The sequence below is a fragment of the Triplophysa rosa genome, linkage group LG6 (assembly GCF_024868665.1).
Source record: "Triplophysa rosa linkage group LG6, Trosa_1v2, whole genome shotgun sequence".
Lineage (NCBI taxonomy): Eukaryota > Metazoa > Chordata > Actinopteri > Cypriniformes > Nemacheilidae > Triplophysa > Triplophysa rosa.
Window position 1 is genome coordinate 2,880,273 of NC_079895.1, and position 25,204 is coordinate 2,905,476.

The 25,204-nt window shown below is 38.4% G+C and overlaps 1 protein-coding gene across 1 annotated transcript; it reads left to right on the forward strand.

Annotated features, from left to right (window-relative positions):
- Positions 1-1,978: 1,978 nt before the first annotated feature.
- Positions 1,979-23,301, forward strand: igfbp2b (insulin-like growth factor binding protein 2b). Its single transcript, XM_057335227.1, has 4 exons — positions 1,979-2,895; positions 15,715-15,872; positions 19,155-19,295; positions 20,964-23,301. Exons 1-4 carry the CDS (start codon positions 2,550-2,552, stop codon positions 21,120-21,122), a joined length of 804 nt encoding a protein of 267 aa, XP_057191210.1. The 5' UTR covers positions 1,979-2,549; the 3' UTR covers positions 21,123-23,301.
- The last annotated feature ends 1,903 nt before the right edge of the window (positions 23,302-25,204 follow it).

A 25,204-nucleotide genomic window follows, 5' to 3' on the forward strand; every position in this document is an offset into this window, starting at 1 on the left:
TCTCCGCTCCCATGCATGGGTAGAAGGCAGGTGTCCATCTGCTTGGATGCCAGTTTGCTCAACGGTCTTCCTGAAGCTTTTTGCCTGATGTCTAACCGAGGAAATTTCTAATTATGGAAAATCTTAGTTAAGATTGAACAGGGAATGTGTTTCCCACACACACATGACTATTTTTAGATGCATATAATAAATCCCATATTTAGTGTGGTAGAAGAACATCAACTCTGAGGTTGTTGTTTATAAATGGATGGGTTTCATAAGCGGTGTGGTGGGAATTCTTCGATGTTCCGGTTGGTGACCTTGGAAAGACACATGAGTAATATGGCAGCCTCTCGGGTTCATTTGTTTGACTTTCCAAAATAAGAGGCATCAAGTTCTCTCGCTCTGTTTTATTGCTCTCTCTGTTTCTATCTCCTTCGCTCCTCAAGGACTACTTCTTCCAAAAATGAAAATTCTCTCATCATTCACTCACGCTTGTGTCGATCCAAACCTGTGTGATGTTCCTTTTCCATGGCACGCAAAGATTAAAAAAAAAAAAAGATTTAAAGAAACAACTCTGAAATTTTTATTCTGCGTATTGAAACCAGTGTCATTTGTTTACATCAAGATCCGATAGCATTTGAGCCATCAAACCTAGCATGATGTGTCAATCTGAAAATGATCTCAGACATTTCAATGCTTTTAAGAAGCATTAAAAAAAAGAAACATAATATGGTCAACTTTTAAGAAAACACACAAAAAGGTGTTATGTATATGATAAATGATGACAAAAAGATCATTTTTTGGGGGAACTATTCCTTTCAAAGAACTAATCCAAATATAATCAACATACTCCATCATCAACTCTTCCAGAGAGCAAATGACAGATGGTACGCAAATGTGACATTGGAAGTACATTTAATGATGACATACATAGATGAGAATCATCTACACTAGTCGAGACTTTTTCATAAACCTCTGGCCGCACAGGAATAACGAATAACTTCTAAAATTATAGACAATCCATTAAACAAACTGACAGCTTGTTACAAAATGCTAAAGTTACTCAGTCAGCGCCTGTTTCTGTGCTCATAATTCAACATTCAGTCAACCACACGCAACCCTGGATTTAAACAGGGATTCATGATTCGACAAAACAAACAAACTAACTAAAAAGTAATGACCTCTCACTGTCAAGGCTAACTCTTCTGCCAAGAAAAATAAAAGTAAGCAGAAAATATCTAAATATTATGCAATGCAAAGCACAACCAATCCGAATTTAGAGTCACAACTTTTTGGTTAAGACTTATAAATGACAGAACATGTCATATTTTGATGTAGGAGCCAACAATAAGTTTAGTCTACAAAGCTAGCTGTGTTTACAAGTAGGAATAGAGTTGACACTAAAATAAACAACATAACAAAGTTAAACAGTGGAAAGTTAGGAGTTAGTCAAGTAAATGCACACTAAACACATATTCCGTGCATTAGATCACCAGAAAATGTGTCCAAAACAAAGCAAGCAATATGTCAAAAGAGTCTCAGAAGGTATCAAACAGGCAGGGTACGTTACCTCAAAAAAAGCACCATAGTAGTTACTTTTATTAAAGCTTTACTGAGTCCCATTTAAACAGTATACTATGTTTCAAGACTTTTTGTGTTTCTTTTGGTCTCAAGTATCAAGATGCCACAGTTTATTATTGAAACTATTTAGGGTATTTGCCTGGAACCATGCAATGGTCATTTTTGTCATGGGCCAACTCGAGAAAATGAACAGCACACAGCCACACACAGATGAAAAGCTAATACCAAACAAACAGGTGGGATTAAAAATATACCACAGAAACACTGAGTCATTTTGTCTCCCACGTTGACATTTTATTCTGTTACAACAATAAATGCAGAAGGCTAATGATGGTATTCTGGCCAGAAATAACACATTAACAAACCAATGTGCATACACAGATGAAGAGCTAATGCTAGACGCACATTTCTCAATGGCAGAGGCACACATTTACAGTTATGCATTTGGCAGACACCTTTTCCAAAGCATCTACAGTGCATTAGTTGTTTAACATTTTATCAGTATGTGTGTTCTCATAATTCAATATCAATCTGCCATTTGAGCAACAGGAACACAAACAGGTAGACTTAAACATGTGAGTCCTTTTTTTCTCTTGAAATACCAAGTTACCACAGTTTTACTGTTACGACAATAAACGTGGAAGGCTAATGAGGGTATTTTGGCCGGAGTTATGGTTACTATGGCAATTTTGGTCATTTTGGCACATTAGTCAACAGTGCAACCAAAACAAACACACGCGCATGCGCGTTCCTCTCCAAAACACGCTTAATTCTATAGAAACCCGTGGATGAAACAGCCAAAAGTCGCCATAAATCGATTCAACGATGTTCATTTGACATATGTGCGTTTTGGCCAGCTTTTGATGCGGAGTAACATGACAGCAAATAGGACCCTGCAGCGCTCTCCGGCGGACCTCACCTGTCTCCAAACGCGTTTTAACTTTTCCACCTGAAGTCGCCAGCAGAACATCCATCCCTCTGTAAAGATGATGATTTCTGCATTGCTCGCTTTGTTCCTCCTGGACGGTTCTCTCATGGAGATCGTGTTCCGCTGCCCGAGCTGCACCGCGGAGCGCCAGGCGGCGTGCCCAAAGCTCACCAGCTCCTGCGCAGAGATTGTACGGGAACCGGGTTGCGGCTGCTGCCCCGTTTGCGCCCGGCAGAAGGGCGAGCTGTGCGGCGTCTACACGCCGAGATGCGGGAGCGGGTTGAGGTGTTACCCGAGTGCGAATACGGATTTACAGCTGGAACAGCTGATCCAGGGGCTCGGAAGATGCGACATCATAGTGGACCTGGAGACCACCATGACCACCCCGGGGCTGGGACATATTGGTGAGTTATATCATGACTTGTTTGTGAAAAATAAATGGATGCGCAACTGCACGCGTATCGGGAAAGATGATGTTGCGCTTTGGTCTGATATCTCCTCTTATGTCCCTGGTCTTGTGAGATCAACATGCAAGTCAAGTATCAGAACTGGGGTCTTTGTTCTGGCACTGTTTTCCACCATCTTGTTGGATTGTTTACAGGCCTTTGTTAGATGAACAAACTTCTGTTTGATCTGCGTTTTGAGAATCTTGGCACCCGTATGCGCGGTCTCACAGTCAAAACCTGGAAACATGTTGTGAAGTTTTGTCATTGGAATTAGTCAAATCTTAAAAATCATACAAATGTCTGACTTATTTATATATTGGCTAGATTACAGTGCAAACTTTATGAAGTCCTCTATGCAAATGATAGTAAATAACAAGTGTTTTATTTTTTTCATAGTAATGTCAAAGGAACCACAACTTGACCATGGTCTCACTAGAGTATTAATGATATTTGTTGATCAACTGTCGTAAAACATGGTAACTTCACTTTTACTACAATAAAGCTTGTTTCATTTTCCCAAGACAAGAGGTTATTTTCAAGTCAGTGTTCACAAACAACTATAGGAGTCATGGAAACGGATTGGTCAAAACCAGTTATATTTAGTCGGAATAGACACTTTATTTATTAATTTGTTCTTTGGTCCTGCACTCAAACTAGATCAATAGCAGTCTGATGTCATCTGATGTTGTGTTTGATTAGGACGCAGTTGATGATTTTTAACACTGGGAGCAGAATTTTGAAATCAAGTCTTCTGTGTGCAATAGAACAGCTCGTGTGGAAACAGTTGACCGTGGGGTCATTGTTCTCCTCTGTAAGCAAACAAGCTTATCACCTGTTAAACTGTTGACACTGATGTTTTGTCATTTCTTTGGTTTTCAATGCATCTCTTCTATAAAGCATGGCTGTAACACTACAGTAATGTATTGCAACTTGAAAGTTAAACAACATCAGAAATCATCGTTTTCTGAAGTTTCACTTGATGCAAAGGTTTGACAAAGATGTTACATTGTGTACTTTTTTTGTCTGCGGTTCTATTTTTCCTTATAAAAATGTGAGATAATGCTCAAGTAGCCGTGCCAATATTTAACTCGCTATTAAGTGAGGTGGACTGCTTATCATTTTTTCCACATTATTTCTGTAAGCATGCTAACAGCATAGTTTGCTTTAGCTGTTTTTACCATTGCATAGAAAGTCATTGTTTTTTATTTGCAACGTGACTTTAAGATGGTGTGTGAAATTTTGAAAGTACACATTTAAGTATATACAGTATATTAAATACAAAACATCTAAAAAGCACACGTTGAAAGACCCATACGTTCCATTTTTCTTTCTTTAAGTATTCCTTAAAGAGAGAGTTCACCCAAGAATTAAATGTTTTTTTTTGCAATAAATCATTATTATTAGTCAGCCTTTATATGCGTCACTGAGTTTTGCAAATATCTAACAAATTAAAAGTGTTAAAGCGTGCTTGTCAACTTTGACAAAACAGTATTTAATCATTTAAAAAGGACAGTGTTTTTTCAATTTCTTGAAAGACAACATACCTGGACGTTTGAGGTTTCAGAAGGACACACGATATGAATCTTTCTTCTGTGGATCATAATAGAAGATATTTTGAGAAATGCCTCTGCGGTTTTGTGACAGTGGAAGTCAATGGGTGCAATGTTATTAGGTCACCGACATTCTTCAAAATATCTTCTTTTGTGTTCTGCAGAAGAAAGAAAGTCTACAGGTTTGAACAACTTATCAGTTTAAGATATGCACTAGTCAAGTAGATTTTTAGGTAAACGTTTTTTTGTTTCACTTTATAGTTTTACCATATTTAACTAGTTGCTATACTGTATATTATTAAGAGTATATTTCTGTTTAAATGGATAATAATAAACAGTTCTGCCCTGATGGTGCCCTCTAAATATTTGATTTGTCATGAGACCTCAAGCGGCCAGGATGACCACTGTCGGCCCTTGCTATACAAGTAAAGTATGTGACCTAGTTTCAAATAAAGAATTTTCAAATTACTGATGATTAAAGTGTGCCAAATGCCTTTGCTTTGAAACTGATTTGCTGCCATTATTCCACTGCACTGTCAAATGTCCAAGAAATCAAGGGTGAAAGGCTAACATCGCCTGGCACAAACTGGACTTTTTCACAATGGACTTTGAGGCCCATCCAGACTCTCTTGTGTTTGAGCAGCATCTGAATGGTGTATTTGGGGATACTAATAAACACTAAACAAGAGAACCGGCCAAACCCACTGGTATTCAATCTGCTCATTTCAAACCCTTTGATAGAGTTTGACACACAAGCGACATATAGAGAATTTACTAGTTTTAAAGCTAAAGTGTCATTTTTCAGACAAAACCTGCAAAGAGTGGGATTTCAATGAACAATGTTTTGAAATACATGACCAGGGCTAGATATGTGCAATATGCAGATCAGTGCTTGATCATTATGGGATGTTCTTTGACAGTCTCTTGAGCTTTTACCTTTTTATTCCCCCACACTTGAATATTTCGAGACCGAGTCTAAAGAGGTTCGAGTCCAAGTCAAGTCCAAGTCCAAAGAGGTTCGAGTCCAAGTCAAGACCGAGTCCAAATGAGACGGTCCAGACAGAGACAGAAAAAAGAATCCTCTTCAAAAATCAAGACCACATTCTTTATTTGTAATAAACAAAAGCAGATCAAATTAGGTAATTTTATTTACTCTAGGTATAGAAATTTCACCAAAGTCACATAAAGCCGAAGTGCAACTTCAGATTTTCAGTCTTTTTACTGTAGTGTAACAACAACAAGTCACATTCTGGGCTTCCAATGGAAAATGTGCCCATTCTCAGCTTGTTGACTTGTCAGTGATAACTGCATTGAATCAACATTTGCCACCTCAATTAATGTTGAAAGAATTTAGAAGTTTCAACAAACATCATTATTGTGATCAGTATTTTCTTTAGTTGGGTTCTTGATTCTTGTGCGTTTGCTTTTCATTGTCTGTTGTAACAGTGTGCTAAAATACAATTGTTGAGGCACAGTATCACAGTAACAGTTTAATTTGGCACAGTATCTTAGCGTTGTGAACCAGAACACTCAAATCAGTCATTTAGTATAATTTAATTTAATATTATTTATCATCTTTTTTTACAGCTTGACACCCATCACAAAAAGTAACCTACTCCAAGAGCAAAGAGAATTAACTTAATGAAAGTCAAGAGTCCAACTAAAGCAAACATAAATACTTCATCAATGGTTTTGTTTGGAAGGAGAAAATATCATCGGACTCGGTCGAGACCAACAAGAACATTTGGCGAGTCCAATGACCGAGTCCGAGACAAGTCTGAGTCCAGATACCAACGAGTCCAAGACAAGTCCGAGACCACAGAAAAACGTCTCAAGTCCGGACTCAAGTACTACAGCACTGCTTCTAAGAATATTTAGTGAAAGCCATTTTATGAGGAAATACTGAAAGCAAAAAAGGCAAGTGTCTGTGTTGGCCTGCCCACTGGAAAATCCATCAGATGTTGCTCTTTTATAGCTCAGTAGATTTCTTGAGTATGTTTCATTTTTGTGTCAACACAATCTCAGATGTTTTATAAAATACTGTAGAAGAAATATAAATGGACACAATGAGACTTGTTGACGTGACACACCAAAAGTGAATCAGTGTGGAAGGATTGATGGAAAGAAAAGCTCATATAATTTGATTTTGTAAGAATAAAAAAAAGATTGAAAGTATATCTTGGCACAGATTAAGGTATTGTTGACATCTCTAAAACTCCAAAAGAATACTCTCAAGAGAACAATTTGAGAATCACGAGTCTCCATTTGAATCTTATTGCTGTTTAGGAGAAACAGACATTGAAGGATGATCGCATTAGTGATTTTTTCTTTCCTGTGGGCGGCACTGCATGCCTGTTCTGCAGTCAGATCTGAACGCATGAACTAATGCGAGAGAGAGAGAGAACTTTAAACAAATGTCATTTGTGTTATAAAAACTCAGTACAAGGTGTTAAGCTTATGACCTTTGAACTGTCTGTGTGCTCGTTGCATGTTTTTGCGTTAATGCTGCCTGTTGTAATTTGGCGATGTGATTTTGCATCTCAGGAGTTATAGATGTGTTGCTTTAAAGCTGGTGATGTAGATTGTAAATTCTCTAGCATCATCATCCAATAGAAAGCATGCTATAAACCCCGAGCGAACTGAACCACCTTTAGTTTGCTTCATGTGTCAGTCTCTCGCCTTTGACATGATCCAACATGCACCCGATGAGACGATTTGGGTCACAATGCACAGATTTTTGTGCACAGATGCCTGCTTGCATGCAAGAAGTCTAGAATACAAGTTTTTCCATATCTAGTGTTGCAAAAAAAAAAATGTAGAAAGAGATCTGTGGCCTTAAGTGTTTTTTGTTTTTGCAATTTATCGTTAGAGTCACTTGACTGAAATGTTTCTTATGACCTTAAGTATGAAATTATTTTTGTAGTTAGATATATAAAAACGGATTTTTTCTTAAATGGATGACTGAATAAATAATAAATGAGTGAAGAATAGATTTGAACTCCTGAAAGATTGTTTAAAAAGCATCTCAAGTTGAGACTTAAGAAGCTGCGTGATAAAATGTCAAGAGAACATTTTTGCAAATTCTGGACTGAAGATGATGAAATACAGTAGTATAATATATAATTTGATTTATTATGAATTTGAGTCACAACATAAGTCTGCATAGTATTAATACAAATGTGCACACTGTATTATTCTAAAATGTGAAATAAAATATAAATACAAATGAGTTTTGAACTTTTGAACAACAGCGAATATGTTTGACTATTTAGGCGCTTATATTTTCCAGCAACACATATATGATTACTCTCTCGTATTTGTCCAAGTTAACAGTTTATACCTGATATTCTGCGTTTTTCTGTGTGTAGCGTGATTGCCCTCAGATCCCTCAGGGTCGTGATGTGCCGGGACACGCTCTCATGCAGTGGGGATGCCTTGAGTGTCGGCTGCTTGTTGAGACCTGAGACCCCGGCGAGGCTCCTTGTTGGCGCCGTGACTTTACTTTTGCTCGGGGGCATCTGGGGTGTCAGACATGTGATTTAGATGACAAAAATGTTTCGTCCTTTTTGCCCCAGGCCATCGTAGAAAACCCTATGGAGAAATATAAAAATCCATGCAAGCTTTCAGTATGTGCTATAATGCTGCAGACGTGAATGCGCTAAATAAATATATAGTGGGATGTTCGGCATGTGTGGCTTAAAAATATAAAGTGTGTCCCCCCATAGTGAATCTTGACCATTTGCACCACTGAAGATATCAGAAGAAAATAATACTAACAGAGCTTGAGGATACAGGGAAATCTTGCTTTGCTGTGTTCAAGGATTTCCGGAGTGTTTTCCTCTCATATAAACTCATCATTGCTGTACTTAGCAGCCCATCTTCATAAGCCCACGCTTAGCACCGTGCCAAATGTGTTATGTTATCACAGAGTTTTATAAGTTGTCACGCACTAGAGCTCAGGCACTTCTTGACACGAGGCAGTTGCTATGGTGCCAAATAGAGATCAGAGCTATTCTCGAAATGAATCCAAGGCATTTCCTGAGGAAAACACTGATTTCAAGCTGTTTCCTCAAAGGCTGAAATATTAACTTTGAAAGTAGGTCACAGGTATTCATATTATTCCAATGTTGAGGTGATTTCATTTATGATGGTTTAGGTTTGTTAATAAGTCAACCGGTCCGACGGTTGGTCTTAATGGTCTTTTCATCCTACATCATGGTCATCATTACATTGCTGTGCATTTGTGTAAAGATGAACTTTCTTGCATATCCACCGGTGCGGTTCATAATGTGATACCATAGTACATTTTCATACCAACCCCTTTATTCTAATAATCTCTATAGAGACAGAATACATTGTAGCGCTGTGTGCTTGTGATGACTTGAAAATATGAGCTGAAGACACAATCTGTGGTCTGCATTGAACTTTTTTATTTTTTGTACATTGGCTGCTGGGTTCTGTCAGTATGCCTGTGATTTATGATGGTATAACAGTACTGTTTAGTCTTTGCATATGTAATTTCTGATAAGATGAGAGAGCAGAAGAGAGAGAGAAAGTTGGCACGATATTATATCTGAAACTGGCTCCGAGTGGATTGTTTAGATTTTATGAAACCAGGACCCGTATTGGATCTCTGCATCCGTTATTGGCAGATTGATCGTAATCTTCTGTATATATTCCACTTTCCTACCGTGAATATATCAAAACTTTATTGTTGTGAGTGGATGCAGCAAAATCGCTAACAAAAATGGCCGGAAACACGCCTACAAACTTCACTCGCTGCTGACCGATCTTTGAGAATTACCAGTTTGGTATCTATGTAAAGCTTAGAATTTCAGCTTTCAGGTTCATCTACTCTCCACAACGTCATTTCTGCGGTAAGCCAATAGAGAGCGTTAAAACAAACCTGTTTCTTAGCAGCGACCTGCTATCAGCGGTGCGCTGATTAGCAACTTCAAAGACGATTTTCTCAATGTTTTAATTTTTTTGCACCCTCAGATTCCAGAGTTTTAAATAGTTGTATCTCGGCCAATATTGACCTATACTAACAAACCATATATATCAATAGAAAGCTTATTTATTCAGCTTTCAGATGATGTAAAAATCTCACTTTGGAAAAATTGACCCCTAAGACTTTGTTGTCCTGGTCTTGAGATATATTATACCTGTCTAGGTGGGTCTGTCTAAGTGGAAGATGTGGTTTGCAATGTCTTATGAGATAAATACAATCACTCTTTACACTCTAAAAAATGATGGGTGTTTTCAACCCAGCGTTGGGTCAAAAAGGGATGAACCAAACCATTGGGTTATTAACCTATGCTGGGATGTTTCAACTGAAAGTGCTGGGTTGCTTTAGCCCATTTTTTAAAGTGTAGCATGACATTCCAAAAGACGTTTTTTCAGGAAGATTTTCAGTCTTAAGTTTTGTCATTGAAGAGTTAGTGTGCACAGCCTTGCCTTTATTCTGGTTAGTAAATTTACCAAAACTACTATGATAAAAAGTGTGTACAGAACAGTTTAATGTAAGTCTTTTCTTGCATGTGCATACATACTGTATACATTCTATGGCAACCCCCAAAGCAGGAACTTGAGTTATAGACCACTTTGCCAGACGTAAACGCTGGTCCAGAAGCTCTTCCAGTGATAAGGATATCCATCTAACTTTTCTATCTAATTTTGATTCAGTTTTAAATGTTCTGTTGGTTGTATTCTGTTGAAACAATTGTGCAGTGTTAAAAAACTGAAACAGGAAGTTCTTCTGGACCAGCGTTGTTTACGTCTTCTGAAGTACTGCATAGTATTAAATTACAATTTTAATATATTACAATTGTTGTTTTTATACAGTACCCCCAAAATGTAAATTGCGTATATGTCTAAATTGGTGTCCTTGCTAGTGTACTATGACTTTAGTTCAAGCCTAGATAATCCTTGATTTTCTCTCAGAGGTAAGAGGTCATTGAACTTTCTTAAATGGGACGTAAGACAACTAAAACAATAGAGAAGAGTCTTTTCCATGGTTGAATCGATTACCATAACACGCTGAAGTACATTTTAAATGGGAACGTTACATATATTGTGTCTCAGAACTGTACCACTGGCTATTTTGGAGACCAGCGTTAGCACATCTTTGCTTCCTTTTGGTTTCAGGTCTGTTGTAGCTTAGCAAGTGATCACAGTGTGTGCCAGGCCAAATGGAAGCCGTATCAAATTGAAAGCTCCAAAACCTTTGCACATGCCCAAGGCGAGCCGTTCCGCATTCACAAAGACCAATAATTAGCATTCACAAACTCTCCCGCACCTGGTCCTGTTTTACCGGACACTGGCATAGTTTTCCTCTGACTTGTGTAGCTCCCCAAAGAGAGGAAATTAAATTACATTCAACACCATTTTATTGTGGAATGGTGGGTCCTTGAAGTTACGACCTTCCTAATAGCCCGTATGGTTATGTAACGCAGAAAGAGCGCCAGATAAAAGCCCAGCTGCGCGGGCATTGCGACTGCTTGTTTTTCTTGCCTTAGCTTTTAATACTGACACATTGTACGAGCCAGGAGCTCACTGCGGCCTGTTTGGAAAAACAACATCGCCGTTCAACTCCCTCTTCGTAGCCGCGTGGGTTGAAAGAGCATTTTCTGTAAATGTTTAACCAGAAGGGTAAACTGTGAACAGGTTTCAATCAATGCCAATGTCTTGGGTTTGTTTTCCCAGCATGCAGTGGGCCAGAGGGGCGTCGTGATAGCGCCTTGGATTTAAGGAAGCCGGACAGAACCGAACGGGGCCGCAAAGTGACCGAGGGCTTCTTGTTGCGTGACAAGAGCCGTGCGTGTCGCATGTCATCCGAGCGTGTGTTTGTGTATAGTAGTAATCTGGAATTTGTATTTTAAGCCTACAATCACAGTGGAAAGTTATTAGTCTATTAGAAAAGAATGTGTAGATTTACGTTTTTGAAGCCTTGTTATGGATGGTAGCAGATGAAACTGAACCAAAGCAGAACTGCCTTTGAGTTTTTTGTCAGTGTTTTTTTAATGAAAAGAGCTATTTTTTATTTAAAGAACTATTTTTTATTTTGGAAAAAAAGACTGTAAACTTATTAAGCTTGTTTATAAGACAAATGAGGTCTTATTCATTTTTTTATTATTTCCCCCAGACGTCAATGTCTTAGAAATTTTTCTTGAAAAAAAAGATGTCTCCATCCGAGTTTCTGAAGAGATCTCAGCAATGTCTCAAACCAAGCTCAGATTTGTCAAGTCTGCAATCAAAAGTCAGAAAAGTTTTAGGAGCATCTAAAATAACATCTTGATACTAATGAAACATATCTGGCAACCCAAATTTAGACAGGACAGCGCTTGTTGCAATGCATAATGAGTTTGCCTTCTCTGCAAAGGACACGTGCAAAGTCTTAAAAAATTTTTGGCCATAAGCGTATGTGATGCTTAAAAATGCATGAATCGCTCTGTGTTGCGAAACCGAACCCGTGCGAGACTTTACAAGTGGCACTTGACTTTTCAGCTGCATGTCATGCTTCCCTGGAAGAAGCAATGAAGAAAAGACTTCCTCTCCATTCCCCAACCACACAGCCCACACACACAGCTTTCGGAAAGACACATGAAGTATGAGTGGGAGGTGTTGCTGGTGTGGGCCGAGGGATGAGAGTGTGGAACAGGGATGCTTTAGAGGATATGTAATGGCAGGTGTCTGCTGTAAAGCAAAGTTCTTAAATGAGGCGAACTCATTCACAGACTATTTTTAGGTCTGTTCCTTACAATGGTACTTGAGAGTATTCAGGGTTGGAGAATGCTCAGGGCAACCACCTGAGCTCCTTTAAACCGAACCCGCTCTGGGCATCTGTCCTGAGCGTTCGGCTGATCTTTAGAGCCGGTGGGGCAGACGCAGAACAGACAGTGGTGAGATCATAGACCTGAATGCAGAAGAGGGTTTCAAAGGGACATCTAGAGTCCAAGTGACCCGCAGTGTGGACGTGACATAACCAAGAGAGGGGGGATACATCTGCTGGTACAGTACGTACTGGGTTTGTAGAAGTTTCTTCTGTGGTTTTATTATTAGAAAAAACAGTGCTTTGATACTCCCCCCTGATTTAAGCGGACCAGATGATTTTCCTTAAAGGAATAGTTCATCCTGAAATGAAAATTATGTCATTATTACCCTCATGTTCCAAACCCATACTTTGTTTTTTCCTGTGAAACACAAAAAAAAGACATTTTGAACAAATCTTTTATTCTCTTCTAACATTTTCCATTAACAATTGATTGTGTACATGGATGTTAAAGGGGTAGTCACTGAAAAATAAAAATGATGTTCTTATTCTTATTCACCCTCATGTTGTTTAAAAACTGTATATGACTCTTTCATCTGTGTAACACAAAAGAAGATGTTTTGAGAAATGTCTCAGTGTTTATGGTTACCGACGTTCTTCAAAATAACTTCTTTTATGTTTTGCAGAAGAAAGAAAGTCATACAGGTTCGGAATGATGTGAGCGTGAATTAGGGATTCACCGATACCATTTTTTAAAGACCGAGTACGAGTACCGATTTTTTTTTTCTGGTACTCGCCGATACCGATACCTATAACCGATGCCTGTATAATGTACAATAATTCTAATAAACCAGTATCTTACTGGTACATTTTCTTTTTTTCTTTTGTTTTTAGGTCTACTTAAATTTAAGTACTATTTTTAATTAAGTTCTATTTTTTATGATAAGTAGCACAATTTTACTAGCACATTTACTTCAGTTTACTAAAGTAAACAATATACTCTGTGGTCGGATTATAAAAAAATTAAGGGGGGTGGTGTGGTAAAATGTGAGTGTATTATAACTTGTTCAAGTCAACCGAACTTTTATTTTGACGGGACGCCGCAAATAGCGTTTGTTTAAGTTAACCGGACTTTTATTTTGACGGATCGCCGCAAATGGTGTTTGTTTATGTGCTCGTGTCCTCGTGCAGTGAAACGCTGGCGCTGAAAGCTCCACAAGCTTAATGCGTTCAGTACACGCAACCGCACCACTCTTTCACACACGGTAACGCAAAACAAGCAGAAAACATATTTAAACAGTATCTGAATATTTCGTTAGCTGTTACGTTAGCTGTTCAGCGCTAATTTCTTGTTAGGAAATGCCTGGGTTCCGTCCGCGTTTTCCGCATTGCGGAAATCATAGGGCTCTATGTATGTCACGTGAGGTATCGGTATTTGGTATCGGTGTGTCATTATGAGTACGAGTACATGAGCTTGGTATCGGGCCGATACTGGTATTGGTGCATCCCTAGGAATACACAATGAAAGAATTCTCATTTTAAACACTACAGTGTACAACAGTATTTAATCATGTTGGTTTGCTGCAGCTTTCTAATGTTGTCAAGTTACTTGCCAAACTACAAGCAACACATCATTTAAAGTAGTTACACAGCCAGTCTCTTCTTAAAAACTACTTTGACGCTATTTAAAGGTATAATATGTAACATTTTTGCAGTAAAATATCCAAAAAACAACTATCTTGTTTTGCACAGTCGTTTTGGAACACAATTATTCTTTACTGTTTGCAGCTGGTTCTGTTGGCAAAGCCAACGTACGGGCCACCTGTAAGAAGAGTTTGGGACAAGAAGATATAAACAAGAGAGATAAAACTAGAATCAATATTGGTGTGACATTTCCTAAACGGAGTGAGACAAATTTCAACTAGACAGAGACGCCGATCTTGCATGTGTTTAACTAGACAGGTGAGCAACTGTTTAGATTCGTTTACCGACAGAAAACGTATGATTTTTATTTCGATCAACAATGTAAGTCTTATTGTTTAAATGTCTTGTTCTTAATTTAGCACAAGTGCCATGAAGGCTATATATTTATTAAACCAGTAGTAATCGTTTTAAGATCATCTGACTAAATAGTAATAAATTAATTTGATGAATTACGTCTAATGCGTCTAATTCATTATAATGATATAAGATCATGTCATCAAACGCGACATTTATATAACTTTATTACTTTATCATCCATAAACATGATTTCTCATACGTCTGCTTGATTGCCATTAGCTTTGGAGTCATCAAGCTATGCTGTTGTTGTTGTTGTTGTTGTATTGAACGTATCTGTTTTGAATGTGCGCCCTCTAGCGGCGGAATTTACATACTACACCTTTAAGCAATTAAACTATTGCTGTACCATGTTAACATAAAGATGTAAATTATATTTTCATCAGATATTAATGTTTTTTAATTGAATAAACAATTTGAATTAGAGCCAGATACATTTATATTAATCGCAATCAAATCTAATACACAGAATACCCTCAGGAAGAACAGCCTCGAAAGTAATAAACTGGCTATCCCAACAAAAGGCTATTGTGAGAATTCAGAAGACATGAGGGTGAGTAGATAATGACATCACTTTTTATGGAACCCAGGACTGGAGGAGTGCGTCTCTGCCCATAAATTAACCCGTCTGGATACCTGTCACATCAAGCTACAGGACCACAAGACCTCACCCTCTTCTCGGTGTCAACCTTGGCCAGTGGTGCAAGAATCAAAAAGCCATGAATGCAAACCGCTTTTTTCAACAAACTCTTTAGCTTAAAGGAATGCCATCGTGGCTGCTTTTGACATGAGCCGTTATGGATTTTGTCATTACTTTTTTAAAACTTAGAAGGTTAAAGTCTTTTTGTGTAGATCTATTTCATCTCAGCTGTGACTTTCCAGGCATGTTCTGACTTAAAAGTCGGCCGTCTTTTCACAAGCGCCTGTGACTATCTGAATCAACTGTCATCAATCTCTGCTTTTAAGTTTGCACTTTGATGTTCTGCCAGAACACTGATCCTGACCTGATCGTGCACGCAACGTATGGAGTATTTTCAGACACGTTAGTAAGAAAGTTTGAAAAGTAAATCAAAGTTTACTGTCTAATGTATGTGGGTAGCTGACAAATCAACGGCGCATGTGTCCTATGTTGTGACATGAAACATTTTGAAACAATGAGGATAAATCTCTCTTATGCTATTTTACATTATAAATATGAATAATATAAAATAATATATTATTATCAGTCTGTTTTCTACGTTTTTGCTGTCACACCATAGGACGCATGTACTATTTATTTGTCAACTACTCAAATGCTTTACTTCAACGTGTTGTGGGACATGGCCAATATCATTCAAATTCCAGCTCGATAAAATGAAAAACAACAATTACTACATAATCTTCATTTCTTTCCATCAGGGGAGGTAAACGCCACAAGGCCCCCTCCTCAGAAGAAACCCACCAAGGACAACAACTACCAGCACATCAAAGAAATAGCAGTGAAGCATCATTTAAACAAGCAGAAGACCAAGATGTTCAGCCCCCAGGATGATCTCAGAGTGCCTCACCCCAGACAGGTGAGTGTCCGACCGTCAGCATTTGTCAGGGCTGGCTGGCCCATCATGACGTCACATGGTCGAACTTGCTAGTTAAAAGCAAGTAATATTAGAAAGAAGGGCATTTAGTTGCATTAAAGTTCAAAATTCTGGATAATAAAATGCATTTGTTGATGTATAAAATGTCAAATCTGCTAAAAGTCAACTTTATTACACTGGCACAGAATTGCATTCAAAACAAGTAGACGTGCTCAAAACTCCCATTTTGAATCTTTAAACACATTTTATGGCTTTGTGCTTTTCAGTAAGGCCTTAAAAAACACAATGTGAATTGACATTTATTCATTTAGCAGATGCTTATCCCGAGCGACAGTGAGACAGCGTTCAACTTTTATTTACTGTGGCTAATAAGGGCAATGTGCAGGTTTACCCTTGACAGTTGAACTGCTTGACCGGATGTAACTGTGTAGCTATCGGTTCATCCTATAGAGATCAGTACAATGGGAAACATCGGTGCCGGTCAAGGAAAATGCCCTGTCATTCATCTTAATACTATAGTGCCCCCTTCTGGCTGTCAGATTTACACACCGCATTCACACAAACACAGTCTCACACTTCTCATTTGCATTAATTTTTTTATGTACAGTGCAGTATGTCCTTTGTACAAACCTTGATGTTTGTGAATACTGTGGAGGCTGTTTGTCATTCTTTGCTTTGGATTGTATACATATTATTATTATGATTCAAACCTAAGACTGTTTCTGAAATATCGAGGTTTTGACATTTGACAAATCTCCTATGTTAACCAATCATTTGAGAAGTGTATATCATTGTCCAATGACAGCAGGCAGTCACAATTGGACTGCCAAAGCACAACAGCTGCTGAAAGAAGGAATGAGCCCGTCCTTGTCGAATCTGGCCATCGCACAAATCCACAGCGTGGAGTTAATTAACTTTTCTTGGACTCGGATCATGCTTTACCTGGACTCTCGAATGTTTAGCCAAGTGACCACCAGGAACAATGAACATTCTCTATCAGACATCTACAGCTCTGAGCCAACAGACAAATTGTCTTGCTAATTTACTGTAGTTGGCAAGTTGGTTTTTCTGTATCGTAAGACCTGGTTTTCACAGTGGCCCTCGTGGAGTTTGTTTTTGCTGACAGGTTATAAGAAAATGTAGATTTCATAGCGCATTGATCTGCAAAACAAGCTGGTATCCGCTCAGAATTTCCTCCTCATTGAACGGCGCAGTTAAACATACACAATCAATGACATTACAAATTCACCCCAAAATAAAAATTCTGTCATCATTTACTTACCCTTATGTCATTTCAAACCCGTATGACTTTCTTTAAAAAAAAAAGTTTTGTGTTCTGCATAAGATATTTTGAAGAATGTCGGTAACCAAACAACAGCAGTACCCATTGACTTTTATTGTATAGACACAAAACCAATGCAAGTCAATGGGTAGCGCCATTTTAATTCTTGGGTGATCTTTAGGCACACATTTGGTTTAAACTGGTTTGGCCAACCTAAAATAAGCTAAAAAAAGCTAAATTTAAATTTTGGGAATTGGAATCATCAGGGTCCTGGTATAAATAGAATATATTCCATTCACTTTAGAGTCTTGAATATTGTTATTTTATTTATTTTTGTTGTCTTACATTCTTGGTGTCTTTCATGTTCCTTCGAAGGTATTTTGAAATGTTATTCTTAGCACGGTTTTGATCGGGTGCATAACAGTACTTTGAAACATCAATATCTACCGTGATCTGATGGAAATTTCTATTTAATTTGTATAAATTCATACAACCCCCCCCCCAAAAAAAACGATCACCTAAAGCTAGCTGTCAGTATCGCAAAACAGATTTTTCGTACAAATTCATATTCATACCAATTGCCATGATGCTGTACATTTCTGCTGATGTAGAAAATGTAAGAAGGCTACAGAAAATAAAAAAGACAAGGCAGTGATGTTCAAACCGATGATAATAAAAATCAAATGTATGGCATTTGTGCGTGATAAATAAGCAGCATATTCATCAGGTGTCTCATGAAACTGAGAATGTGGAATGACGTCACGCGTGATGACAGCAGGGGGCCGTTCATTGCTTTGTGATGGAGCACTTTTCATCCACATGACATGGATAAGATCCCTGGCAGGCTCTCCGCCCCCAGCATCCTCTTATCCCGGGCCAAGCGGGGAGCAGCCATCATGAGAGATATAGGAGGGAAAAGAAAGTAAGGGAGTCTGGAATGGACTTTGATGCCAACGTCTGTCCTTGCGGAGAGGTGGGGAGAAAGAATCGAGCCAGAAAATTACCTCTTGTGTGAGATTAACATCAGCTGCGCAAACGCCTTTATGAGGTCGCAGGCCTGCTGTTTATCGCGCTTTTCTTTCATATGTGGAGTTTTCTTCAGCTACAAGCACTTTCATGTCCCAGGGGTTGATTTTTTTATTAAGGTTCACAGATTGTAATCGTCATCTTGTTTCGTAAATATTAAGATTGTATTTCAGAGATGGGCCCAGAAACATTAAACCATTCTTGAATCATATTTATCTACTTTTAAAAATGCCATCATCATGTGCATATTTAATAGTTTTTAACACAGGTTTAAAATTTACTGATGAAACTTTGGGAATTTAAAGTCCCAGTGAAATTAAAAATGACAATTCTTATTTTTTCATGAAATATTGCAGCGTTTATAGTAAATAGCTTATCAATGTGGGTCATTTTCTTTTTAAAATTCATGTACGCTCATAATCTTCAGTTAAAATCTGAAAATGCACTTCCGCCCTGAAATGACCATCCATCTCAAATGAAGTAAGTTAGACGGCTTGGGCGGAGCATCTGTTAACCCCTCCCCTTCAACTGTCAGTCTGCTGCTAGTTTCATTTCAAAATGCAACAGCTGTTTTTTTTACATCGAATCCCTGTAAAAAACGCAAGCCACGCCCACTAAATTTCTCCTTTGAAATTCCTTTTCACTCGGAAATGCATCAGAATACGGAAGTAAAAACGATCGGTTCAAGGGGAAGTTAATTCTAAGTCACTAGTGAGTTTGGGGCGGGACTATCTGTTTATCCAACCAATACAGTTGAAGAGATTGGTAAGACTTTGTTTCTTCACTTTATTCTTGCTGCTATGTTTTGTGCCACTATTGGTGAGAAATGACACACTTTACGTTTAAACAAACAGTGATGTTTTCATCAACTATTTTCATGGCAATTGGAAGGAAATGTATAGCAAATGAAAGTCATTACTTATATAGTGATGCAAACGTGTGTGTGTGTGATCTAGAGTCAATGTCAGCAGGAACTGGACAGAGTATTGGAGGAGATCTCCAGGATGACTTTCCATGACAACAAAGGACCGCTGGAGAATCTGTATGACCTGAATTTCCCAAACTGTGACATAACAGGACAGTACAACCTTAAACAGGTAAACCGGCCAATTCTTACCTCAGCCTTTACAATATCAGTTCTTCAAACAGTCTGGTGTTCTTCCAAACCCATATGAATGTCATTCTCCTGCAACACAATATGCTACTGAATGTTAGTGACTCACCGGTCAGTTTCATTGTATTTTCACAAACAATAGGCCTCAATATTCTTCAACATTGATTACAAAATTGTCCGCTTGTGTTTCACTCAAGACTGTATTTCATACAGGTTTGGAACAACATGAGTGTAAGTAAATGTGGATCTTCTCTTAAAAAAACCTAATAGAAAATGTGCGCATGTCCACTCGAGAATTTCAGAAGAGATCTTAATAATGGCTCAGCAATGTTACTCAGGGATCATTGAAAAATCAGAGAATTTTACTATTACAATTTTTCATTGTGTTTGGCTTGAAAACAGTTAGAAAGTTATATTATATATGTTGATTTGATCTTTTAATATTTCTCATCCAATTTTCCCAAGACAAAATTGATCCAAGATATTTACTGTATTTATTTTTGTTATAGCTCTGTATTCTTATTGTATGTCACCAATTGTCACATTTGTGTCTATTAATATCCTTAGAAATGTACAGTATTTATCTGCTGGACCCGTTTTCAAAAAAGATTGTTTTTTAAACACAGACATTTATATCTGTTCAAGACAAACAGGTTTTTGAACCAAGTCAATGTTTTTAAGTGTGTTTACAAAGCACCTTTTTCATAAATGTGATTTAACAAACGAAGAGTTTTAATTTGCAAAAAACAACTCCATTTTTAAAAAAATGTCATAAATCATGTTTTTTTATTGTTATGTGTATTGTATACTGTGTAAGTTATCTGTTTTTTGAGAGTTATTATTACTTTTACTCAAAACAACCCATCTGCAGCTTGATTGATATTACTTGGAATAGACAATAAATTAAACATGATTTTTGACTAAATTAAAAAACGTTATCTGTTTTTGCAAATGAACTCTTCATATTTTACCCATATATGCTGTCTGTGTTGCTTGATAACTTTAAATGAAGTTAGATAAAGTAAATATATGTAAAGTGTTTACATAAAGTTTAATATCTTTATTGATTTAAGAACCAAATATTGCTGTGGATCCACTAGACCCCCATTGGCTGAGTAACAAAAACATGAACACCGTACAAGGATTAAGAAACATTTGAGACAAAGTTGAGATAAAACTGAGAACTCCGTAAGCCATGTGAGAAAAATTGGCTGTATTTACAATAATGACATAATATTTCTCTGCTCTGAGATGGGATGGGACATTGCATGTTGCAGATAAATCCAGGACAAACACGTCTCACAGTGGCAGTCGGGCTTGTTGTTTTCCCAGAGCTCACCCCTAATAATCCCGTTCCTCGTGTACGTACTGTAACTGTCAGTTTTTCTTCTTTCTCATTGGAGGACAAAATTGAAAATGTGTTGTTCTTATGCCTACTTTGGGTTTCAGCGTCAGCTACGTCCACTTCAATTACGACCTCGTTTTAGGAGCACTCATTAGGGGTCATAGAGACATGCTGAGCCAAATGAGGCGATAGGGCGATTTTGGGGCAGCGCCTCCACCCCGCAGTCGCCCGAGAGCTTCATTAAGCCCTCCAAACTGCTTCCCAACACCCCCGGTAACCCCACCCTCATTTTTTATCTCGTTCCAGTGTCACATGTCCACCCATGGACAGAGGGGCGAGTGTTGGTGTGTCAACCCTCACACTGGGATCCAGATACCCTCGTCCCCCAAAGTGAGGGGAGACCCCAACTGCAGCCAGTACTTTGATGGTCCCGAGCTGGAGCCGCCCACCATCCTGCAGAAATAGACACAGCGTCTATTCATGTTTGTAATTCTGTATATGTGTGTGTATATTTTCCAAATAGTTAGGTCTATATTGTCAGTGAGAGGCTGGAATGAGTCGCATGCCGGCAAAGACAAATCAAAGGCAACCTTCCCATCTCTCGAATCCGGATAACTGTACACTAAATTTAACTTTGAATGATTGTTTTTATTTCGGCCTATTTATAGGCGTGTTCTGTGCCTTTAATCCTGTGACGGAATCTGCTAGTAGAGCTATTTCAGGGAGTCTCATATACAGCATGTGCAGCTGATCGCTAAAAACACATGTCCTTTATTTGACTATCCTGCCTTTTGTTTTTAGTGACCCAATGAAAATGGTGCTTGACTCTAGAGATAAAACATCTCGAACACAGCATCTCAAATTCTGGAATGATTTTCTTTGGCACGTTACACAAAGCAAATGACATGATGAAGAATTAGTTCACCCCAAACGTCTGTAATTACCAACCCTCGTGTCTTTTTAAAGGCTCTTTTCAAAATGAATGAGGAAGATTTAAGTGAACATCAGATTGAATTCCAGTCTTTTTTGCAGATAAGGCTATCATATGGCTTCAGAAGATTCGGTCATGAGTGGTATGGAATTTTATACGCTGCTTTTTGTGGAGTTTGGCAGCCATTTGGCAGCACTGATGTTCATCAAAACGTCCTCCTTTGTGTTCCACAGAATAAGAAACGTTGGATTCAGAATGACACAAGGATGAGTAAATGATGACAGAATTGTTGAGCGAATTATCCGTTGAACAATGATCAAGGCGTCTGATTGGCTGATTTTGTAGCATCTTGGCCAGAGCCATTGAGAGAGAGAGAGAGTTGCGTCAACTCCGTTGGCTCGAATGGAACATTTTTTTCACAGCAATGGCGGTTCATTGAGCTTCTCAATAGTTCCCGGAAGTTAGTAGTAACGCATGGAGCGGCAGCAAAACAGACCGATTGTGACAGACTTTTAACCCATTTAAAGACGTAAGTCATTTAATAAATAAAAAAGGAAAGAAATAAATAATTTGAAGAGAAAACATAACTTTTGGAACTATCTGAAAGCTCCATGAATCACGTGACACTCGAAAATTCTTCTCTCTCTTAACGGCTCTGATCTTGGCAGGGGAGGAGAGATGTTGTCAGTGGTCATTTAATGGGATAGTTCACCCCAAAGTAAAAAATCTGATGTTATTTATTCACCCCCGAGTCATTCAAAACCTGTATGAGACACGGTCTTCTGTGGAACTCAAAAGAAGATCATTTGAAAAATGTCTCAGTGGTTTTGTGTCCATGGTCGTTGTTGTAAATCTTTCAAATATTTTTTGTTCTACAGACGAAAGAAAGTCACGCAGGTTTGGAATGACATGAGGATGAGTAAATGATGGAAGAACGTTCATTTTTGGGTGAACTATTCCTTTGTGCATTTTGTTCAGTTTTTTTAGAGACAAATTAACTCGACAGATAAATCAAGATGGAACGAGTACTGTTTTTGCACATTTGTTCGTTTTTGTAGATATGTGTCAGAGGCAATTCCTAGACTGTTGCGTTTTTGCATGACTGTGCGTTCAGTGCTGGTACAAGGTTTAAAAAAAGGCCCCATCTTGGCACATTATCGTTTAGTTATTACTAGACTTAACTGCGTTATAGTATTGCAAAAAATCAAAATTTATGTTTTCATAATCAATCATTGCTATTGCTTATACTTACGCCCGTCTCTGCTACCGGCAGCTGATGGTCCTCTGTTCTCGCTCTGCCTCTCAAACATGTGCTAGAATGCAAGTCGTGTGTGCGCGCTTGCGGTGAGGATCAACATTTACTAATGATGTGCTGACAGAGCTAGATTAGGACACGGGCCTGACATTGACAAATGTGATATAAAGTGGGTTAAGTGCATATAAATAAACACAGGTTTGCCTGCTGTGCCAGTGGGTTGTGCTCACCAAGGCACATCAGACGTCCTGGGATGGATGCGACGGGGTTAGTAAGAGCGATATTACCCCAGTTATTATCCAAATGAATTGACCAGAAATGGAGGTTGGAGATAAAAATTGGGTCCGTTTCATTAACCGTGCCAACACACATTAATGAGTAAAACACATACTTCGTGTTTACATATTCTTCCAAAGTTAGAATAAAATTCTCAAACAAGACTTTTTGTTAGTTATTGTTGTAAGAAAATAAATGACAAAGATCCTAAAATGGGTGTATCTAATGTAACCTAACAAAAGCAGGAAAAGTATTTTACAGTAAAACATGATTGTGTTTCCACTTTTTGTTGGCGTTACTCACAAATCTTGCCATGCGTGCTGTTAGGTGAGGGAACGTCTTTTGAAACCGAGAGAGATGAAACGTTTGCATAACAAGGATTCGTCAACATTAGGAGCAAAATGATGTGCATGCACATCTGATGTGAATCTGGTGGAAGTACTTTTACATGAATGCACTTGTGGGACGTTTTTTTCCAAAGCACCTTACTGTGCATATATTCAATTGTGTGTTCACCGAATGTTGTGCAGTAATTAGTAAAAAAGACATATCTTTCTAGTCTAGGAAAGAGCGCTGGCATTTACATCCCATGGTGTTAGAAGTTGGTACATTTTTAGCGTTGATCCTAAACATTAAACATAGATTCTTAGCTCTGGATCTCCAGCTCTGCGTTTGCCCATTATATCATATACAAGACACATTCACCTTCAGTAACTCACACAGTATTATCTCATCTCTTTTTAAAAGTAGCTTTCTTGTATTTGTCATGTATGAGCAACTACTACCGAACGGCTTTCCTCTCAGAGTTCCTCTGAGATTCCCTGGGACACGGGCTACGGGTTTTCCGTTTCGGTTTGTTTCCAAAATAGATCGCTGCCTGCCCTCCGGCAGTACAGAGAATTTTACGGTAGCTCGAGTTTGGCCTAGTTTGGAAACAGTGTGAAACCAATCCCTGTGGTTTTTGGCCATATTGATCTGCCAGAGCGCTTCCAATTGGATGGAAGCGTTCACGTACATGTGTGTGTTTGTGTGTGTCCGTGTGAACGTTTCGATGCTGCGCCGTGCCTGGAGCCAGAGGGACGGTGGGAAGGATTTCTTGCCATCTGGTGCAGTGTAAAAGTGTCAGAGCAGGTCTCTGTATTTGGAGTCTTGTACAAATGACAGAGGGAGTTTCTTGAGCAAATCCAAACGGCATGTGCCATGCCAGCGTCTCGCATGCTTTTTTCCCCTCAGGATCCTGAGTGTCGGGAGGTGCGGCGGTATTAAATAACGTCTGTTACTCGAAGCGTTCTGAACACGGCATGCTCCTTATGTCCTGTGTCATGCACGCTAACTGAATTTTCTGTACAACTGCAATGGAAAAAGCCATAAATGCATGCAAAAATAGACGTTGGTTTTAAATTTGTGTAATAAAATCCACAATGATTAAATGTATTACCCTTCAGACCCATGACTTCTTAGTTGGTTTTATTTTCGTCTTGTGCATTTTTATGATTTTGTTTTGGTGTTGTCTCATGAATGCTTTCCATGAATGAATCATAAGTTCCTCCATTCCTCCTGGACGTCCACTTTCTTCAAGTTATGTAAAACCTGGGAATATCAGAACCTTTCCAGAACGCAAAGCAGTTCAAATCTATTTCGTTTTTGAGTTGGGAGACACGATTGAAGGGATAGTTCAACCTTCTGTCATCATTTATTCATCATCATTTCATTTAAAACCCGTATGTGACTCTTTCTTCTGTGGAGCAGATTACATTTTGAGCAATTCTGAGAAAAGTTCTATTTTTGTATTTTTGGTATTTTATATTTTTGTTCTGTGTCCATACAATGGAAGTCAATAGGGGCCTGTGTAGTTTGGTAACCAGCGTTCTTCAAAATATCTTCTGCAGAAGAAAGAAAGTCATACATGTTTCAAATGACATGACTGACTAAATGAAAGAATATGGGGGTGAATTATCCCTTTAAATGCATTTTATCTGTAATTTTAATGTATGTCCAAATACATGTGTTAAATTTATTAAAAAAAAGGAATGGAATTCCACTGGTTAAAAGATATGGGACGCATCTTTGAGCTTCAAGCTGCAG

What these genes read in the sequence shown, in the direction of transcription:
- igfbp2b (XM_057335227.1), top strand. Translation starts at nt 2,550, where the DNA reads ATGATGATTTCTGCATTGCTCGCTTTGTTCCTCCTGGACGGTTCTCTC. An exon ending in CCCGGGGCTGGGACATATTG is followed by an intron (nt 2,896 to 15,714) that starts GTGAGTTATATC and finishes TCTTTCCATCAG; the next exon opens with GGGAGGTAAACGCCACAAGG. An exon ending in GAGTGCCTCACCCCAGACAG is followed by an intron (nt 15,873 to 19,154) that starts GTGAGTGTCCGA and finishes TGTGTGATCTAG; the next exon opens with AGTCAATGTCAGCAGGAACT.